Below are 21,921 nucleotides of genomic sequence, written 5' to 3'. Positions count from 1 at the left end.
ATATAGGTGAAGTGTGTACCACAGTGGCAGATTATTGTTCAAATGTGAAAGATCTTCTGTGATGTTTCTCACAGCTATCTTGTAAAACATCCAAGTTGTGAACTGAATGTGTTGCTAAACCATGCTCATGGTTTAATTCACAATAATCCATTGCCATGGATAAAGGCTGTACATTATCATTAATAAATCAATTGTTTAATGATAATTTACACAAATTAGAAAAGAAATACAGCTCATCTCTAATTTGTCATTGGTTTGCTCATTGCTTTATATGTTCTTTCAGCTTCTACTAATGCAGTAGCTTGTGTTGCTTGTGTGTCAAAAATACACATAAAATATCATGGGACAAAAAACGGTTTTAGATGTACGTGCAGAGGTTTTGAGAGCTATGTCTGTGAGATTTCTGCTTTTATCTCAGTACAATGGAAGTCGAAAAAGAAAAAATTTAGTTTGTGGTGCTCAGTATTTGAAATCAATCAACTGTTCTTTCCAACAACAGTGTCATTTTCTTTGCATGATTCACATACTTCCATGTGAACAGTTTCACGGGAACTTCTTTCTACTAAAGAAATAGTCCCTATGAAAGCAGTTTCCAGTGAGGTCGAGTAACGGAACACTGATTCTGGAAGGATACATCGAAGCATTCAAATGTAATTTTTCAGTACTCACAGGAGCACAAATTAAATTACCTCCAGTGTATTATGATGGAAGCAGAAATTTCAAAACTTCTGCTTAAAAACCACTATAGGAGTTGGGGAGGTTCATTTGAATGAACCAACCTTCTTTGAGTCTACAACTCTGAATCCAAACTTCATTCTCTTTGACCAGAGAAATACTTTACCGAAGGAACTAGTTTGCTACAGCAGGTCATGTTGGTGTACACCTCAAATGCCCTGCAGGCAGCCAACATCTAAAGGGTGGATACAACAATGATACTTGTAGAATCAATGCAAGCGTCGATACCGTACAGACTACCAATATGCTCTAGGCTTAAATCATTCACCTCTGATGTCTTACACAAGGGGTTGTCAGTACGCCTTCTCTATATGACAGTTGCACACCATCAAAGAATAACATCCACCTCAGGTATAGTCTTAGTCAAGCTACAATGTCCTTCCAGATTGTTGAGTGAAAACAGGTACATACACACGTGCTGCTGAATCAATATACAAAGAAATTGCAGCTGTAAGTAAGACCATGATGAATGAGACAGACGTGGAGGTGATTGAGCATGTCTGCTCTGATGGTGGTGCATTTAAATTGGGCTGTGCATGTAAATGTTTTCCCTTAATTGGTAGCCAGAAGAGGTTTATCACCCGAGGTGAATACAGATCTGCAACAGAGGCAACTGAAAAGAAATTCAATTCCGATTTAATGAGCTGTAGGCTGGAAATCTACGTTTACGCTCATAGGTTGAGCAGAGAGCCACTTCTCTCTGTACTGAGATGTAGAGATTTTGTCTTTTTTTTTTTTCTTTTTTTTTTTAACTCTGCTGATTAATGTCCTGTGTTTGACCTTATTGACTTAAAGCTCAAATGAGGAAATTGCTCTCAAGAGTGGTGCACTTTACTCTTCATTCAAACCAGTATGTCTCACATTTGGATTGCGTTTCCCTGGATGGTAGATTAGTCAGACCAATTTACCTATGCATAGGAAAACAGACTACAAACAGCACTACAAACAACTGGGATGGGCCACTGATGGCAGGACTGTCTGTTCAGGTGCACTGGACATCAAAGTCTTAAGAGGGCCTCTTGATTAACGTTGTCTCTGAGACAAATCTGCACATTAGACAGCTCCTTTTGTGGTTGTGACAAAGCATAGGCAAAAATACATGACAGGAAGGTACCACAGTGAGCTGGAAAGTAAAGATCTAAAAAGAAAGCAGATGCCCATACTGAGAGAATTACAATAAATCATCAAATAATAGTGGGGGCTGTCGGAGCTATCGTCTTCACACATCACAGCATTCAAACTCCTCACAATAAATGAGATGCCTCTCATTTTACATGAGAAGATAGGCATGTTGTTGAAAGACCATTTATCCATTTTAACAACAGAGAATTCTTATCAGGGTTGGGAAAACAATTTGACTGCACAAAGAAAAGTGATTTATGGATATCCTCTTTATGTTAGTAAAATCTAAATGATCTGGTACTGCAGTGAAATTGAAATTATTGTAAAGGCACTGCATGGCAGCACTAACGTCAACCTTACGTAATGATAGATGACTGTAATAAAGTGCAGCTGTAATGTGGCATTTTTCAACCTATGGTGGAGATCCTGGAGGTTATGAATAAAATGGAGATTTTGCATGAACGTACTTAATATCAAGACAGCCATTTATCCTACAAAAACCGAACCTCTGAAATCAAATGTCACTGATATGTTTATTGTATTGCACACTGGCACAAAATCAATGTAATATGGGTTTCAGAATATCCTGCTGGATATCTTAAATTGTGCAATTGGTGGATAATCTTTGGAGATTTTGTTTGGGTTTATTTTGGAGCTGCTGTAGAGTTTGTTTTAAGCAGTTCAGTTACAGGGCTTTCCACACCATCGGAGCAACTGTGTGCTCTTCTGAGGCTCCATGTAGACTGCTGGAGCTAATCTCAGTTTAGCATTTCCGCACAAAAGCTGTCTTTGTGGTTACTCAAACAATGGCAGACCACTAGAAGCCTCAGATCAAGCCGTTTGTGAAAAGAATGCCATGTAGCCCTCAGTTTCAATCTTTCTGAAACGGCAGTTTGTACATGTAAGCCAAAGCTCAAGTGGTCTCCCACCAGAATGTCCCTAAGGCCTTGATGCTTTGGCATGAGCACAAGTCATTTTGTACAAATGGCAGTGACAGCTATATATCTATATCCATTTTTTTCCACAAAACATGCTTCAAATGAAGATGAATTAAAATGTCTTGTAGAGAAGTAATGTCACAGCCTGGATCAAAAGTAAGTGACGAAAGAGGGAAATTACACAGTCTGCAAATAGCATTAAATGTTTTAATAAGTAAATTAAGCAAAATATACAATTGTGTCTGTCAGATCAGTATGTGTGCAGTGTCTGTGTGAGTGGAGTGTATGTGTGTAAAACACAAAGAAACAACCGAACTGAATCAGTCAGCAGGCCAGAAGAAGAGAGAGTGAAATCATCAAGCAGGCCCCTTTTTATACCTGAGCCCCATCTGCTAAGGTGTATTGCATCTCAAACCAGGCATCAGCTACACCCACCAACTACCTGGATTAAAGGGACAGAACACAGCAAGATACGAAGAACAAGAGAGGGCCCAAACCTGGGGCCGTCACAGTAAAAACATGAAAAGCAAGAGAAAAGGCAAAGCAGGAACATGGAGGTCACAGAGGTCTACGCAGACATGCAATGAGGTGAGTTTTGTTTCTGCACAGCTGTGCTAACTGAAAAATCCTGTGCTTCCCAGCTATTTTACTGGTATGACAAATAACAGGTGAGAGGTTTATAAAACAACAACGTGTAGAGTAGAATAGTATACAACAGTCTCCTGCTGTAAAAATGATATGTCTAACGTCAATCTATATGTTCAGCTTCTAAAAAAGATAGTTAAGACACCATTCTCAAGATTGTCTTAAGGTGAATGTTTAGTGGCAATTGCACTGTTCTTTTTAACCTAAAATGTTTTTCCTCACCACCTGAGCCGCTGTCAGAGAAAATATGATGCATCATACCATAAAATGAAGCAATGTCTATTTTCATTGAATGTATCAATAACAAAAGTATAATTTGTTATGTAATCGTCTTCTCTTTCGTAAAATAAATTCTTATTCCAAAAAAGTGACATTCTACAAAATTTAGTGAAAGGACCAAATAACCCATGTCATGATGTCCAGAAGGGGCAAATAATAATTTAGGACCATATAACTCCATTAGGATTACATAACATAAGAAAGCTATGGGTATAATCTGCTTTCAAGAAAAGGATAAATCCAGACACACATCGGTAGAAAGTGAGGTATTGCTGGTACGAGTGCTCTGATTCCTTGTCTGTGCGCAGTATATATTGTGTAAACAGAAAAATGTTGAATACAGAAGTTATATCTCAGTAGAATCATACTACTTCCAGTTAAATATCAAAAAGATTGTCTTAATTGTTTAAGACATCTTTTGTCCTGACATGCTCATAAACTCTGACCCTGTAACATCAGCCGACTTGGCAAGCTTAACACAACCTTTTAGATTAGCATAAATCTTTAAAGTGGAAGCTGTCACTCATTTGTTCTGACTGGCATTACTGGTGATGTAAGGTAAACGAAAAGTGGCTAGATAAGCCTTTTGTCTTTGTCTGTTAAATGCCCTGACCTTGGATTATTGAACTTCTGTCAACTGCAGTCTCCACTCCCTGTTGCTTATTTACCAGCTTTGTGCTTGTGTAAGGGCATTGTGGTGAGAAGATGGATGACAGTTTTGAGGCTGTCTTTTCAGACACTCAAGACTGTCATTAGTCCTGACCTCACCTGGCACTCCGTTGTAGGCTGAAAGGCTTCTTTTGCAATGTTTCACATGATGTTTGTGAGAGTGAAAATAATAACTGCTGTATCTCCTGCACAGTGAGGACTGTGATGCTGAATGTGGTCTTGTTTGTCCATTTTGGGAAGATGTTTTGAACAATGTTATGAAGCGGTTGGGTCTGAGCGCAGGTGGAGCAGTTGAGTGCCAGTTCCATATGCAATGCTTAGTCCTTATAGCGGAGGCCTTGGGTTTGATTCTAGCCTGGGGCCCTTTGCAGCAAGACTCCCTCATTTCCAACTTCTCTTTCTGTCCTATCCAAATAAAGGCTAAAAAGAAGAAGCAGTTGGGTCTAAATGTCTGCATGGCTTAATCTCCAGATATTAAACAGTGGATTGTTTTAATGTTACAAATGGTGCCACACTGAAGTTATAGTATGTTATGTTAATAATGGACATGGTCATTAAAATCTTTATTTTATTTTGCCATTCCCTTTTTGATTTGAGAGGCATTGTATGTCTTTCTCTTGTGGTTTGACTTTTGTAAACAGGCATCATGTTTAACAAACCATTGATGCTATTGTTAATTTTTGGTATTATTGGTCTGCCACTCCATCAGTCCAAAATGTTGATCTTGACTGACAACTCTTGGAACTACCATGTAGGGTAATTTTGTACAGCTATAAATGACCATGACTTGGATGGTCATTGGGATTCATCCTCAGTTAATTTTAGTGCCACTAGGAGGTCTGAATTTCCACTACAGTCCCAATAGTATGTTAATCATATAGACTATTTAAAATTCAATACCCTCAGGGGCTACAGGTTGGTATGAACAGTAGGTTAGGGTGGTTCCTGTTAGAAAATTTATGTTTGTGTAACTGGCATTACTGAGTCAGTTCACTGACTTCATGATTCTCCTTTATTTGTGCAACTGTTACACTATATTTTTGAGATCAACAGTGACAATGTCTTTAAAGCCATGGACTTAATGAAATCTTGGGTAAATTCAATGTGCCAATATAGACCACACTTTAGACCACAGTGGCGCTATTCAAGGGTTACATTGTCTCACTTCTGTGTGGTAATGGTCGAAATCATATCTACATTTTGTGTGTATCCAAGAGTTTTTAGGGCATGTTATGAGAATTACAGCTACAAGGGGCAACAAATCCTACCTACATAAAATGAATAAAAAATCATTTCTGTATCTTTCAACATTGTTGTTGTTGTTATCAGTAGTGCTGTTGTTTTGGCCACTTACTAACTTAACATAACTTCCTGCCATTAAAGTCTTTGTTTCTGTGTATCATTAAAAAAAATGTCCACAGTAGTAGTTTGACTGAAAGGCACAGCTGTGATGCAGCATGGCACATTGAATATTGTCTGTGAGGCATCTATATCTATGGAGCCCATCCAGGGTTATGTAACTGCTGATGACGCTGGTATTGTTATGAATTTGTTGTCTCTCATCTGTGCCAATTCTCAGGATTCAGCATTTTCTTTCAGTGCTGTGCAACATTTAACCCTGTCAGATTATATTTTATGTACCACACTGATGGACTGTGAAAATATTAAAGTAATTTAAAAGCATTATAAGCATGGAAGCATAGGCTATATTAATATCTGTGTTGAACAGAAAAACAATGGTGACTGGTGTTCTTTTTAGTCACATACTGCTTTTAGTTGTGTGAGCTTTTTTGTAGGTATGACCTGGAAAAAGACTTTATTTTTTTTCTTTTCAATTACCTGGCTCAAAGCTATAGGGATCCTAGAGACAGCAAACAAAGCTTTTATCAGTCAATCACTCGCAGTGGAGGCATGTACTTGTGTGCCTTTTAAAATTGAAAGCTACGTACTTATTAAGCCTTTCCTGCAAAGCACATTCCTCTGCAAGAAAAACTGATCTCTTCTGACGGAGCGATCCTCAATTCACTGATATTTTTTCAAACTTGAAGTAGACCCAATAGCGGTTATTCAGCCTGAGCTCCGAAGTACTTTTTGTTTCATCACCAATAGCCATAGATTGTCTTTGTGTCAGTATCTGAATGTGACATACACATACTATATGGCGCTAGATATATAAATATAGAAAAAAATGTAATTGCTACCTTCTGTGAAATTACAGTAGAAGTTTATCTTAAAGAAGAATTTTTCCTTTGCTAAAGTTTCAGTAGCCACCCATCGTTACCATATGTAACTGCTCACTTACTGTATGTGCTTATATTGGTTTACCGAGAAACATAATACCCCTTCTTTGCCGCTGGGAACTCTCAGTAACACATTGGTATAATTTTGAATTTGTGGAGAATTGTTTGCTTGATTTCTTCTTTCGCATGCTCTGTGGAAGTTAATCTCTTCTGCCCCTTTCTCTCTGTCAGGGTAAGAAATATATTGGGTAGAGAAACTTCAGGTGACATAAAAACTAATGGGCTTTAAATTTAACCATGAGAAGAGATGATTGGAAAACTTTTTGAAGAATGTAAAATTATACTTCAGCGTCTCTGAGGAAGAGTCTGAAGCATCCGAGGACCTGTGTAATTCTCTCTCTGATGAAAACCCTTAATACTGATTTATCTGATCAAGAGTGTCTCAACAGCTTTCTCGGGTCTGCTTGAAGAATACTAATAAAGCCGTCAATGAAAGGCTTGTTCTGCAAAGAACTGAACAGAGCTTAGGCCTTACAAACAGTCAATCATTTGAGGCTGGTTTATAACTGTGTTAACCACTGTGTTAACTAAAAAGATGTGGTGGTCACTTTTAGCCAACAGTATTAGAGGCATACCATGCAAACCATTAGATTGATTCAGGTTGATTAGGTAACCAGCTATTAAAATTTTTAAAAACACATGGAAAAGCCACAAATGTGAAATCTCACTAAAACAAAGAGCCATAGTTTACTTTATAACTGAGTCATGGTCATTTTATGTAATTTGTTTATGTGAAATAACATCGGGTGGGTTTATCCCCAAACTTCTCTCAGTATCAAATAATTTTACAAAAGCTGTTAAAGTGTTTGATGAGGAAAAGAGAAAATCCATGGCATCATTTCCAACCAAAATGGCACTCAGAATTGATGTCTAGTCAAAAGCATGGTGTCCAGATGGAATAAGCTGCATGAGAGAATGATCCAGTTTTACATCCAATCTGTTTTCTGTTGGGACTAGGTTATCGACTGGATCCTTTGCTATTAACTTCCAGATGGTTAAAATGAATTGTCCAATAAACTACACCAGTTACTGCATGTGACTGATTTTTAACCATGGGTCTTTAAAATGAACTTTTTTTAAACTAATGAACCATCACGTTCATTTGGTTAGACAGCAACAAAACTGCTACAAAGATGTGATTTCAAGATGACTTGATTTGATCAGTGAAGAGGTAAAAAGAAGTCCATTGGGAAAGTAAAGGAGAAAAATGCTTTACTATTATAAATGTTAGTGTCACATTTTAAATCATATTTAGTACAAATCTTCCAAACATAACTTTTATTTTTCATGGTCAAAGGACAGGGTGGAAAGAATCGGTTTTCTGTACCGTAAAGAGAAGTGAATCCTTAATTTTTCAATGATGTATTAGATGTGAAATATTCTTCTTTGAGCTAAAATGGAATCAAAGTCTTTTCTGAGATTCAGAGTAAATCAAAAGCAGCACTTGAAGTGGTAACCTGCATCCTACATCTGGTTTTAAAAATAAGAACAAAGGCTTCTCTCTAATGTTGAAACTCTTAAATCTCTTAAGCACTGTTCTCTGCCTCACAGTTTCAGATTGTCAGATTCAGTCAATGATTGGTGTTGTACCAAAACATCCTCACAGTGTGGGGCCAACAGATGAAGGTCAACAGGGGTGCACTACAGTTGAGAGGCCTCTTTTTGGATTTCTGCTGCTCCAAATTAAAGCCAAAGTCCCAGCAAAGCACACAAATGGTTGCTTACAAAGCTGGTAGAGCAGCTCTTGTAATTTATCACCCAGACTTAAATTTGTGCCTCGGGTCCACCTGGACAGGTATCACCACGTGAAGGTCAATGAGGCGAAAAATAAAACTGCTTTGCTCCTGAGGACAACCCTTCTTATGCACCCTGAGAAGCTTTATAAGTCAAAAGCTACAGATGCAAAGGACACAGACGAGGCTTTCATGTACATAACTCTAGCATTTTCCAGATATGTCCTTTGCCTGACACCAGACTCAACTCATATGTGGCATTTCAAGTTAAAAAAAAGCTTACCATCCCGATTTTCACTGTGCAGTGAAAAGCAATAAATGGAATCCCTGTGGACACTCACATGCTTTAGAGATGCCTCTGTGTAAAGAGGAGGTAATCGTGCATAACTGCTCAAACGTCATCTGGACATGGGAGTCACAAATGAGAGCCCGGCACTTGCCACTTTGGCAGATTGCAGTGACAGGAGGTAAACAACGGAAAGAATGAGGAAGGACTCATCTGATAGGAAATGTCAGAGCATGATTGGATTAAAAAATCCTTCTAAATTAGGGTCATTAATCATGAGCTGGGAAAACGGTGACAGGTCTTGTTCTCAAATGCTCTCCTCTGGAACTAAGCAGAGTGCCACCCGGAAATTGTGCAATTACCTTAATACCTGATTTAAATGAAGAGTATGTATGGCAGTGTCAATTGTTAATTGGGAAAAACGGCTCATATTATTTAGAGGTAATTGCCATCACAACAAGTCTAGTTATCTAATCCCGTCTTTTTTTTATATGATGCATCTGTTTGTCTCGAATGCATAATTAACCCACAAATGTTGCCTTAAATTCACTTATATCTGATGCTGCCCTGCACGATGCAGCTATGGCTGTTACTGAATGTCATGTGAAATGTGTGCCTTTTGATGTAGTCAGAACTATTAGCCGCATCCCGGCCAGTAATACACATGTCAAGTGTGACATCTTAAACTCTATCATCTTTGCACTTTCAGATGGAAAATTGAGAGCTGTGTACTGAGAAGAAATATATTTTTTCGTAGTCCATCTCAGTCATCATCTTTCACCCAATAACCCAGTTCAGTACTGTAGAGTGCACACAGCAATTAAATTGGAGCAACAGGGTTTCCACTAATGTATCACATTTCTCTGCTCACTGTGTCGATGTAACAAACTACACCCCTGAGGGCTGCTGCTGCAGAATGATGGCACGAGAGCTGGAATTGACGGGGGCATGTTAGGAACCAACAACCCCCCACCTCTCCCACCACAAGGAGACCAGACATCTCCTCACATGCACTGACTTTCACACTGTGTGATGCAGTGATACCAGAGGGAATCTAATCAGAAGTTGCCTGACTTGTGCATAAATCATTACAGAGCTAATCGATGCTTATTCTGCATGGATTGTTGATATCTGTTGTGAAATCAAAGCCATTTTTCCCTTTTGAGCTGCTGATTCTCCATCAGGCAAAGCCAGAGTGGCCCTAATGCAGTCAGAATGAGACTGAGCATGTGGGAAGATGTGTGTCTCATATCTAATTTCTTCCCCCACATGTACGATATGTGAAAGATGTCTCACTCACTTAGGGTGTGCAAAAAGCCTGTGTGGTTCAAGCATGTGTGTATTTTCTTTGTGCATGCATTCTCCCAACCCCCAGGCGCAGTCCCTTTATGGTTCTTGGTTGGTCTCCATAGGTGCAGTCATAGCGAAAGACGTGCACTTCTCAGTAGACTCATGTTTGCATGACTAATATCAATGTGCGAATGCCTTTATGAGACAGGAGTACTGGGACACAGTTCTCTATTGAGTATCATCTTAATTAAACCAAATTTCTCTCAAAGACTCTACAGGCAGCTATTTTAGATTGCAATTAGCCATGCTTCATACAGCTAACCATTCGTCCACAAGTCTCTACTGGTGTGTTGTTAAGGAAATATTTTAGACTACTTTTCTGCACAATTCTTCCAAAAGCTGAATATAGCTGGAATGCACATCATATTTAGCTTTATTTCCAGAGAATTACCTGATCACTGAACCACCTTTCCCTCTGTCATATCCCACTAGATGGATAGTACATGCAAGTTCTTTATTATGGATGTATTAATTACACATCCCCAGGCAAACTGTGCTCCCTGGCCAGCTTTGTCACATGCAAGTTTAATATGATTCTGGTGGTGGACACCTCAATGAATTACTCAGTGTGTCTGTTTAGGTTTCATTAGCAGACTTGAGATTTCATCACTGTAAATGCACATGTGTAGGGACACAGATGCCAGTCTTCGTTCCGGCTCCTCACAGCTATTTGACTGTAGCTCACTCCTGACACACCTGAGGTATATTTGTTTATGTCTGTCACAGAGTCAGAAATAGGCTAACACTGTGTCAAACCCATAGACAGATACTAAAATCAGAGATGAATAACCAACAAAAGCCAATAGAAGATGGTTATGCATTATTTCTTCAGGGAATGTAGATAAGCCAGGCAGACCTAGAGCCATTATGACCTTAAATTGGGAACATACTGTGTTTACTGTAGTGTATATCCATTGTGTTCTTCAGATACAATATTTTGTCATTAAGAATTTCTTATATTAGGGCATCAGGAAACTTCCTATTTATGTTGGACACCAGAATTTTTAAGCTGCTGACCTGTCTCATTCAGTTATAGACACATAGGGAGCAACCTTTTAAGCCCCCTTGTTTTGGCACATTCAAAATGTCATTATGATCCCATAGGTGAAGCAGGGCATGCTTGTCAAAGCTCTGACAAAATATTCCTGCTTTACTGTAATTATTTTACCTGATCAATTGGAGTCCAGTACACAATATATTGTTAAAAATGCAGTTTGACCATAGGCCTACTGGCCATTGCTGGAGTTTGATGTTAACACACAGTAACAACTCAGCTGCAGCCACATGATGCTGCCCGGGAAGGTTATCTGCCTCTGATGATTTATCTCTCTGCTATCTACACCCAATGCAGGTATCTTATTAGGAAAGGTTGCTAGTTAGTCATCAAGGAAAAAGGTTACAAGGCTACATTCCAAATGACAGTGAGCAAAAGCCTATCTTCACCAACAGCTTATGGTCTACTCCTAATGGTGAAGTGTTAAATTATTAATGTATTTTCATTTGTGTGTTGGTTCTAGCCAATGTTGCAACATCCGCCTCCCCAAGGAGATTGTTTCTCAAAGATAAAGCCTCTTTCCAGCCCCCTGATGCTGTAAAGCAAGTAGAAAGAGTCATTCAAAAGACTTAGTGCCACTGCTGACAGAGCCTCTGCTTCCTGCCTACCAAAACACTCATTTAGAGTGTGACATCATTATCACTATCCTTCCCTGTTGCATAAAGAGAATGTGACAAATTCCCTTGACTCCAATTAGATTCTAGTTTAATTACTTCCATTTACCGAGTATTAATTCAGATCCCTCTTCTTAAACCCTCACTAATTCCACTATGATGCATTGTCACCCACAATTTCTACACAGTATACAGTTTGCAACTTTAAAAAGTAATTTTCCAATTTAACCAAAAACCTAAGATGTGGCTGAGTCACAGAGGATACCCAGAGGATGTGATATTAAAAAAGTGTGATCAGGCAATCGTGTTTTAACTGGTGCACTGAGCAATTGTTAACAGTTAAATATTTTGAATTTTATGAAAAGGCCTCTTAGAAAACTTTAACTGTTTGCGTAGCTGAGTTTGGATGTGAAGCATAAACAAATTTGTCACAAAATTCGGCTAAGATTAGGTCTAAAAATGTTTGAAAAGCTTCATCAAATCAGTGTACACAGTGACAAAGCGTACTGATGCTGAAAAATGTTCCCCTGACTCAAAGCTGGCCCATTAGCAACAGTGACTTGGGCATATAGCCAATATTCTGTCATAAGATTAGTATGCACTGACTTGACATAGCCGATGGCTTTGTAGCCTACTATTTTTGCATTTACACAAAAACTGAACTCAAATTGAGCCAGCCCTCCTTTAACTCAGGACTACAATCAATCCACAATAATGTATCTAATGGGAAACAAGCTGGAAGTATTTTATTTATGTGAGTATGCAGCTTTAAATGCAATATTTTCACTTTGAACAAGGCAGGATGACGTAGGCTATAAAATCACGTTTCTGATTGTTACCTTAGAGATGTACCAGGTGCTGGTCTACAGAATATGTTGTAAACTATCCAAAACTAACCAGCAGGAGTCACACAACCACAATTTTTTATGATCGGCAGTCGGAAAAAAAAGCAGAGAGAAAATCAAAGCGGAAGTGAGGAACTAAGCGGAGCAGGAAAACTTTTTTGTGGAACTTGGAGACCGCTGTCGGGAACTACGTGATGAAAAGTAAAAACTGCTATATGCCGAGTTAAAACGTTTGAAAGGCAACTTTGTCATTGAGGTACAATGGGACTCCCCACTTTGGAGTTCAGTGACTCTTTCCTGGACAGTCCGGACTTCAGAGAGCGGCTCAAATGCCATGAAATAGAGCTAGAGCGGACAAATAAATTCATCAAAGAACTCATCAAGGATGGGAATATGCTGATCACTGCACTCAAGAGTAAGTAGACCAGTGTGGCCTTTTTCACCCCTAGGGGTCCAGAAATAATCTTTTATAACTGTAACTACCTGAAGCCACAGGCGACTTGTAATTAGAGGATGCATTCATTACAGCTTATTTAAGTTTTCTGTATTAGGTTCTGAATGGTCCCGTCCCTCTTTGAAGCCACCAGGAGCTGAATAAACCTGTGGTCTCCCATTGGGAAACATTTATATTGCTGGTGAAAAGCTTTGAATCTAACCCACACCTAATTCATTATACTGAGGTTGTTGTAATATTTGTTTGCCTTTTTAGCTGCCTCCCTGGGTGCACTGCATGCATACTTAGGCTCCCTAAGTACACACAGTTTGACTCTGGTTTTTAATCTTGAAGTAAAAACCAGAGTCAAAACTGTTTTGACATGAATGGTTTTACTCTGCTCTAATACCTAATCACAAGGCCACAGCCAGACATATGGAGAGTTAATTAGTGCAGAGCCAGAATTTGGTTTAATGTCCATAAATGAAAGTTGCTTTCACCCTCAAGGGCTTTCATATCACTCATCACAGAAGTGATGAGTGAACATTGACTGTCTTTAATAACTCAGCTGACTATAGGACTGTCTCGATGAGGTTGTCAGCATTTTGCCATGGGTCATTGTCCTCTCAAATTCCACTGTGCTGATTAAAGTGGACTTCTTGTTCTGCTATCCATGTAGAGTTTGGTGTTTTAATGTCAGAAGTGTGGCTGTATAGTGGAGAAGGATTACAAATATGGGCCTAATATATGGAAAAATAGCAGGCTTGGAAAAGGCTTGAATGGCCACGGCAGTGTGTTGTAGTGAGCTTACTCACCATCACTAAGCGCAAAAATTATTGTTTTCATAATTCAACCTAACATGGTCCTGTCAGCCTTTTATTGGGAAAAAGCATCATTCTGCTTCCATGTTTTTCATCACCATTCACACACAGTACATGAAGCCTACTGTGCATGGTTTTGCCTTTTGTTGCTCTTGTGTAGGCAGCAGGCAGGCACTCAGTCATTGATGCTGAAATGCCACCTAGGAGTTGACATATTGAAAGGGGTTAAATTGCAATGGCAAACTTTTTTTGACATTTAAACGTCAAATATATACATTTGATTAGTTTTAACATGCAGTGCATTATTAGTCCATATGTGTTTGTGACACATGTGTGCACATCTAAATTGCATCTGTGCGAGATATATTCAGGCATGATGGATTGTATACCATACCAATGGGGAGTAAGTCAAGATAGGCTCATTTTTTATGGGCCTGTTGTGTAGTGAGCACTGAGCTGAGTTGTACTGAAACAAAGCCACTGTGCAAGTTATAAAAACAAATGAGCTTGTTGGCCTTACAAACTATAGTTCTTGGGATAATCAGCTCTCCTGGATTAATCAGATAGGACAATGATGTGCATAATATCTCATTATTTTTCTTCAAAATCTGGCAAGTCTGGCTTAAATATTGAGAATGGTGTAGAGATGGATGGACAAATTTACACACAGACAACTACAGCATAAAGCAGTTACTTTAGCTACACTGGTAAACCAAAGTGGAATTGTTAATAGTGATGTACTGGATTTCTTTGACACTGTTTCAGTTTTTTTGTTTCTGTGTGTATATTTGATGTCAGCAAAACAGTAAGGAGCACTTAGCATCATCGTGCCTTATAGTACCACTGTATTCGAAATAATTTACTATTTCCGAGGGCAGCTGAAGGGCAAACCTATTTCATACTTTTTCTTTGCAGGAAAACTATTCTGTCAGTGGGCAGGGCAGCACAGGTGGACAGGAATATTGTGCTGAATGGTTTATTCATGACAGTTAGGATACTCAGTACCAGGAAGTTAAAGGTCTGTGCAGTTTAATACCAAATAGGACCTTAACGCTCCAGGTTGTACTATGCATATAAGACAGTCTCAAGTGAATTGAGACTTTGATTGCCTTTGAGTGGTTTATGGACTGACTGCATAGCTAAGGCCCTATTGGATCCCACCCTCCATGTCCCGGGTCTCTGGTCTCTTGAAATTAAAATTGAGGAATGGAAATCTACCGGTGATGAATCTCAATTTGTTAACTAAAACTTGGCCACAACCTAACCAGCTACAGGAAGGACTTTTGGGATGTATTTGTCTTTTCTTTGTAGTAATGAGTGGAACAGGACTGGACAGCCCAGTTTCGGTCAGGGGCGGAGTGAGAAAGCGGGGAGGAAAGAGACTGGAGTAAATTATTGATGGTCTTTAACTTAGGACACCACAGAGGTTTATGACCCTTTACGACCTGTCATCAGTGGTGACATTACTAGAGGACCTTTAATGGACCCTTTCTTAAAAGTAATCATCTCATGTTTCAAAATTAAATCACCACAATTCATAAGTCTTCACATGTCCTATCTGTGTAAATGAGGCCCATTGAGCCAAGGTTGACTTTCATGTTCATATTAATACATTACTTGAAAACTGACTCTACATATTACTTTAGTATGTACTTTATGTGTGTGTAGTATACATGTGTAATGGATGTGCATGGAAAGTCAGTCATATGTTTAAAGAAAATTACATTTGGTTAGAAATGGTGCTTTTTAGGATTAACCATGACAGAATGACAAATGTAATTACATTTGACATGGCTGATTCTTTGCTGTTGCTGAAATGATGAAGCAGTAAAGAAAGGTAGCATCTAACTTGGCTTGTCCTTTTCTTGATCTGAATATATATAATTCATCAATTTCTATTCCATTTTGCCTCTTCTATATGTAAACATGGTGATAATAGAGAAAATATATCAAACATATCTCCATTATAATTTATTTATTAATGCTCGTAATGGGGATTGGGGTCTAAATACACTACATTTTGAACATAGGTATTTGTTGGTATGGATCATTTGTTCCAGGTGCAAGTAGCACTTACCTGCAGATGCTGCAAATAGCTTTGCCTTGATATCTGTGGCTGGCACTGACTGTTCACACCTGGTGTAAATAACAACTGCTGACTTTTATTAGTCTCTCCTCTTGACTGCAGTAAATGAATACACTAAAAACACTAATTATCCCTTTGTGAGTGGGGTGGGAGACCAGATACAAGGCAAATAATAATATGTTTTAGATGAGGTAGGTACGTTTGTCCACAAAACACTTGGGCAGGTAGCCAAGCATCATTGGATGCTTATGTTGGTAGTATACTTGAAATCTATCTGGCAACTTTCAAATGGTGTGGGTAACATAGGTTGCCCAAAGCGTCAGTACACCTGTGTTTCATTAACTGACATGTGCACCCTCTATTGCAATCTTCACAAATAGCACAAGGTTTTTGTTGGGACCAATCAACAGTAACAATGACTAAATGAAGCAAATGTGGAAGTGCTGTAAATTAATTGTTCAACATTCTAGGAAATATGCTTATTCTGTTTCTTGTTGAGAGTTAGATGCGGAAGATATATGACAAATAAAGCTACAGCCAGCAGCTGGTTAGCTTAGCTTAGCACATTGGTTTCATGCCCTGACAACAAAAATATACATGATATCAATTCTGATTTAACCATATAATTTAAACTGAAGCCATATGGTCAAATTTAAATGATTTTTAAAAAATGCCTTAACATTGACCTTATTTAATGTCATGTGAAGTGATGATTGAAGGGCCGATCAGTGTCATTTGTTGTTGTGTGTGCTAGGTGTGTGATGGGTCTGTCATACATGTTTGACGTATTGATTATAGGAAGGCATGATGATTTTAGAGGCAGTATGTGGGATGCTGGTAAGTTTGTTTTTGAAAAAGTGACATTTCTGTTGAATTGTTTTATTAAGTTTAATAAGCATTTTTCTAACAAATCACAGGCAGAAAAACTCAAAAACAAATTTATAGCAAGAAAACCTAATATAATATTATATTCATGTTTCATGTTTCAGCAAATAATTGCCCTGGGTTACTTATGTATCATTTGTCACGGAAAATAGGGTACTCTGGGGAGTGAAATGAACATAACAATGAATTGACTGAAAATGTTTTTAAAATTGATGACAATATGAACATGCGAGATAGCAGAGGAATCATTTCCCCCTGTACGTCATCCATTATTTCTTTTATATTTGTTCATACCTCATCATTAGTGATAGACTGATTAATAGGGCTGATATTTGGCAATTCAAGATAATCGGCATTGACCGATGTCTGCACTCACGTGGCCGATAAAGCAAAAAATGTTTGCGAACACAGCCTTGTCAGTGTGGCTGCAGTGGAACAATGTTAGCGCTCCCCTTTGTGAGTTTTGACGGTGTTGATAAAGTTTCGAGCCCTAAATTTCCTCAGTCACCATCATCTTTTCTAAATGTTAACATGTTTCTCAACTCCTAAATGACAGCAAATATAATCTATAACAATTACTAGCTAGCCTTAAATATGTATTGTTATACTGCAGAGAATAATTCAGTAGAATGACGTCACTTCTGACAAGCTATACCCTAGGGCTGGGCGAAATGGACCCAAAAGTCGGGTATAAAATCTATATCGCTATTTTCTGCTAAGTTGGCTGGGGGGGTGTCTTAGGGGCATGTTTTTACTATTTGTAGGAACTTTGCTTGTTATTTCACTGTTTTAATTACACTTCATTCTCCACCTTATTTAAGTGTCACTCACGTATTGAATGGACCTCCTTCAGTTCTCTTCACACTCACAGACGTACTTCTGCTGCAAACACGTCAGTGTGCCCCGCTTCTTTCGGTCTCTTCCTGTATGTTTGCTCCGGGAACTTTCTCCATCAGTAGTAGGCGACATTGTATAAAGTTGCTGGAAAAAAAACAGAACTTGTCTTCTGGACTTTTCCTCCCACGATTCCGTTCAGAGCAGCAGCTGCGCCGCATTTTAGCCTTCCAAAACAAAACCAACACGGTAGCTAACGAATTACATCTGTACTATTGTTCACTGTTGCTCTACCTGCTCCTTGCTTGTAAAATATCCACTGTGTCGCGACTTGTAATGTAATAACTCTGTGTTTCTCTGAAAAATGCTACGATGTGTCGCCAAATATACCTGGGCGGCCTATTTTTCTGTCTCAATAATTGATAAAAAAATCCATCTAAAACAACACATTATTGGCTAAGATAACCATGTGTATTAGATTGTACTGTGCATGGAATAATGAAATTATACTGTACATGACTTATTTGGTTCTGATATTGACATTATATCTGCCATCTGCCATCCTGCTCTCTAAATAACTGCATCAGACTTTGAAAAACCCATATCAGTCGACCACTACTCATCATGATTTATTACTTACATCAAACACACACTGAGCACCATGGGCATGGGCATCCTCTTTCTCCTCACCTGTCCTGTACGGTAAATCCAATATTCATTAGCCTGACTGGCCGGCTCCCAAGAAAGCGTTTTGAGAGTGTTTACCTCTCTAGATGCTTGACATTTTTCAACCGACACTTGTTTCCTTGGCTTTTGTCATTTCACACTATAGTGTACAGTTGTATGTCTGAACTTATGTTCTAAAAGTGGCTACTATACATTGGGTCAATTGATTCAGAGTACAAGCTTTTACGTAATAGTCATCGATGCTCCTATATTTTCTACAGACTACTTTAAAATTACTTGCAGGTAAGAAATTTAGTTTTTTTAAAAAGATGTTCCAAGTGGCACCACGGAGCCACAATCTATTATTGTATACTATATTTGTGTACACATTTTTGCTCTAGAACTTAAACAATATGATTGCCCCGGCCTTTCTGTGTGGAGTTTGCATGTTCTCCCCGTGTCCGGGTGCTCCGGCTTCCTCCCACTGTCCAAAGACATGCAGACAAGGTTAATTGGTGACCCTAAATTGTCCTTCGGTGTGACTGGTTGTTTGTCTATGTGTGGCCCTGCGATGAATTGGCAACCTGTCCTGGGTGTACCCTGCCTTTCGCCCGTTGTCAGCTGTGATTTGCTCCAGCCCCCGCGACCCTGTACACAGGATAGGCGGTTGGCGATGGATGATAAATGTGTATGAAAAACCAACTATTGTGCACTGCACCCATAGTCCCTGAAGGAATCCTCAGATACCCGCTTTGGCTTGTGTCATAATTTGTACAGATTTGTAAAACAGCGAGCCAACTACTTGTTCCTGCATGTACTTGGGTGAAATTGTGCATCACTGTGCTTCCACCAGATATCTGCTGTCTGAAGCTTGAATCTTCTGCACAACTTTTGTAGTTTTTAAAGGAAAATACACCTTTAATTAAGTAAAGTATTTTTTTTCTCTTCACAGATAAGAATTTACAAGAATGGATTTTTTTAAAGATGATTAGTGAATCGAAATAAGTACTTCATTTACATAAGCTTAAAAAAAGATGCAGCCAGATTAGTTCAGTCTAAACTAGTAGACAGCCCATTATTATGTTAGCTGACTGTGTGTCTCTGCCACTACCCCATGCCCACGCTTGTTCACCAGCTACAGAATGATGCTTCCTGCCTGGGATACATGCACTAATGAATGGCTGACACGCATGGGTGTTGTTGTTATAAAAATTACAGTATTTAACAAGTCTGTAAACAGAATCTTTACTTAATCCAGCTGTGCCTGCATAATTTTGAGGGATTCATGCAACGTAATAAAGCTATAGTACGTGTTATTTTATTAAATGATGACATGATGTGTAAGTTTTATGTTAAAAGTGATTTCACAATAGCTTTCAGCTTTGGAAACTCTGAGTGTTTGTTTGTCTGAGGACAAGCGATGCTCCCAAGGCTCAGCCACAGGAAATGTCCTGTAAACATGCTTGTATAACCATCCCCCATCCTCCCTCAGATAGCATTTGGCTGGACATCTTTCTGCTTCAGTGTGTGTGTGTGTCTGACTGCTGGACTGTAACTGTACAGCAGACTGTGTATTGCAGGATTATACCATTTATAATGTATTGCTGCTACTTTACCTACTTTGATGAATATGAACTCATGTAATGGAAATGAAATACAGGAGTACATTATGTGACTTGTTTATCAATAAAGCTGAGCGAAGCGGTAAGCACAGCTCATGCAGCACTGTGAGGGACTCTGGTGTTTTTGTGGACAGATTTTGATAAAAGGATTAGACGTTGTATTCCTAAAAGCTGCTTCTCCTCAGACAGCGCAGGGAAATGTGTTAGACTCCAGATTGAGGTCTGTTCTGTAGTACTCTGTTGTTACACTGTCAGTCAAAGTGATTGTCACACCGAGCACACCATTCCCATACAGTTTGCCTGGAATTGCGCATATTGTTGCTTCTTCAGACTGGAAAGGATAAGGTGATGTATTTGTGTTTCTCCTGCGACATATAAAATTCACTCATTCTTTTCAGCTGAACATGTTTATTAGTGTTTACTTATATAACATGTTTTATTATTTACCATAGGTGAATTTATTTCCTGCAATGTTGATGAAATGCCATGATCAGGCAATTTAAAGTTATCAAAAAGCTCAATATTACTTGAGGCTGATGTTACAAGTGCTAGATCTTTAAGGACATAGTCTTGCAGCAATTATGCTTTGCTAACACATGATTTGTTTAGGGCACCTATTTAAAAACAACTCATGCAGACGTGGCTGGCAAACAGTGAGTGTGCTATAAATTCTTGTAATGAACCATAACATTGTGTGGTAAAAGATGGTGAATTTTCATGTCGACTTGGCCTACGCAGATGCTAAACTCAGACTTTGGATGGCACATTAGAAAGTCTCCAGCACTTGGCACCATGGATTGCCAAGCTTTATTACAAAGTGTTTGGACAGTGGGGGGTTTAAGTTTGCACACCTTCTTCTTCTTTTTTTTTTCTTACTTGGAAGTGTGTTCTTGCCTTGATAAGAGCAAGAAGGCCTTTCACATTCAAAAGATGTTTAGTAAAATCTTACTGCGAAAAGTCCAAAGCCAGCTGTTACTATGAATGTGAAATTAAGTTATTTTCCTTCCAGAAGCAGGTTAATCTCTGACAGAACTTGTGTCAGATGTGTTGTCTGTGTGTCTTCTAAAAGAAAATTTCTCAACTCTGTCTAAAAGCTGTTGACTTGGTGGTAAATGATGGAGGCTGGCTTTTTTTTTTATTCCGTCAGCATTGCAGGACTAATAACTGATCTTTTTCTTCAGAGAATGAATAAGCTTCAGCCTCATATCAAAAACCTGGGGTCAGTATCTTCCATCTCTTCAATTGTTTTCATCAATTTAGACAGATGAAAACAACGCAGGTGTATATTTTGCAGGGACAGGTAGATATAAAAAGTATATTCCTCTCTGTCATATTCTGATCACCAGTGACCTGAACCTTAACCCTGCCTGCTACTACAGCAGCAAGTGTGGAGTTAGTAGATAAAGCTTTGTTTTAACGGTAGGCAATGGGTTTTGTTTGGTATGCTCCGGGAGTACAAGGGCCCATCTGGTTGGCTCCCCTCACACAGATATTCTCAATCCCCTGCTGGGCGACTGACAGGCTAACGTAAGGTGGAAGTGGTCTTACCTGAAGGGCCACTCCCCCGTTACAATCCCTCCAAATGGAATCAAAGTGGCACAATGCACCCTACTGTTGCATCAAAGAGATCTCCCCTTTTCTCGTTAAGCTGGGAGCATAGAAGCATTCCCCTTTGAAGACCTTACCATCTGAAATCAGCGGTGTCTCACAGATGAGATAAAGTAGATTCTCGCTATAATGTTGATGTACAGGCAGACAGTGAACTGTCTGTACAAAAGAAGTGCATTGTTGCAGTATGCTTTTGTTTTTTGTTTGTTGCTTCAATAAAAGACAAATGTTTAGCAAAGACTGGGAATGTTCCTTGTAAATTCTAAACAGAAAATGAAAGAGCATTCTGATTCATTTTGTGGAAAGTGTAAATGTGTAGGTATTTAGCAAAACCTTAAGATGAATTCTTTATTGTGCAGGTTGTTGCTTTTTAATGGAACACATTTATGCCCGTGA

The 21,921-nt window shown here is 38.8% G+C and overlaps 1 protein-coding gene across 4 annotated transcripts in view; it reads left to right on the top strand.

Annotated features, from left to right (window-relative positions):
• Window positions 1-12,627: 12,627 nt before the first annotated feature.
• Window positions 12,628-21,921, top strand: part of LOC123985944 (rho GTPase-activating protein 42) — a 63,278-nt gene continuing 53,984 nt past the window's right edge. For 3 of the 4 annotated variants that reach the window (XM_046073953.1, XM_046073952.1, XM_046073950.1), the window contains exon 1: window positions 12,629-12,985. In XM_046073953.1, coding sequence (XP_045929909.1) covers window positions 12,832-12,985 — 154 coding nt within the window. In that variant the 5' untranslated portion in view covers window positions 12,629-12,831. Of the gene's footprint in view, window positions 12,986-21,921 lie in introns of all 4 variants that reach the window. The other variant, XM_046073951.1, reaches the window with a different exon arrangement.

The sequence above is a fragment of the Micropterus dolomieu genome, linkage group LG17 (assembly GCF_021292245.1).
Source record: "Micropterus dolomieu isolate WLL.071019.BEF.003 ecotype Adirondacks linkage group LG17, ASM2129224v1, whole genome shotgun sequence".
In the NCBI taxonomy this organism is placed as follows: Eukaryota; Metazoa; Chordata; class Actinopteri; order Centrarchiformes; family Centrarchidae; genus Micropterus; species Micropterus dolomieu.
This window is presented reverse-complemented; position numbering and strand designations above follow the sequence as displayed.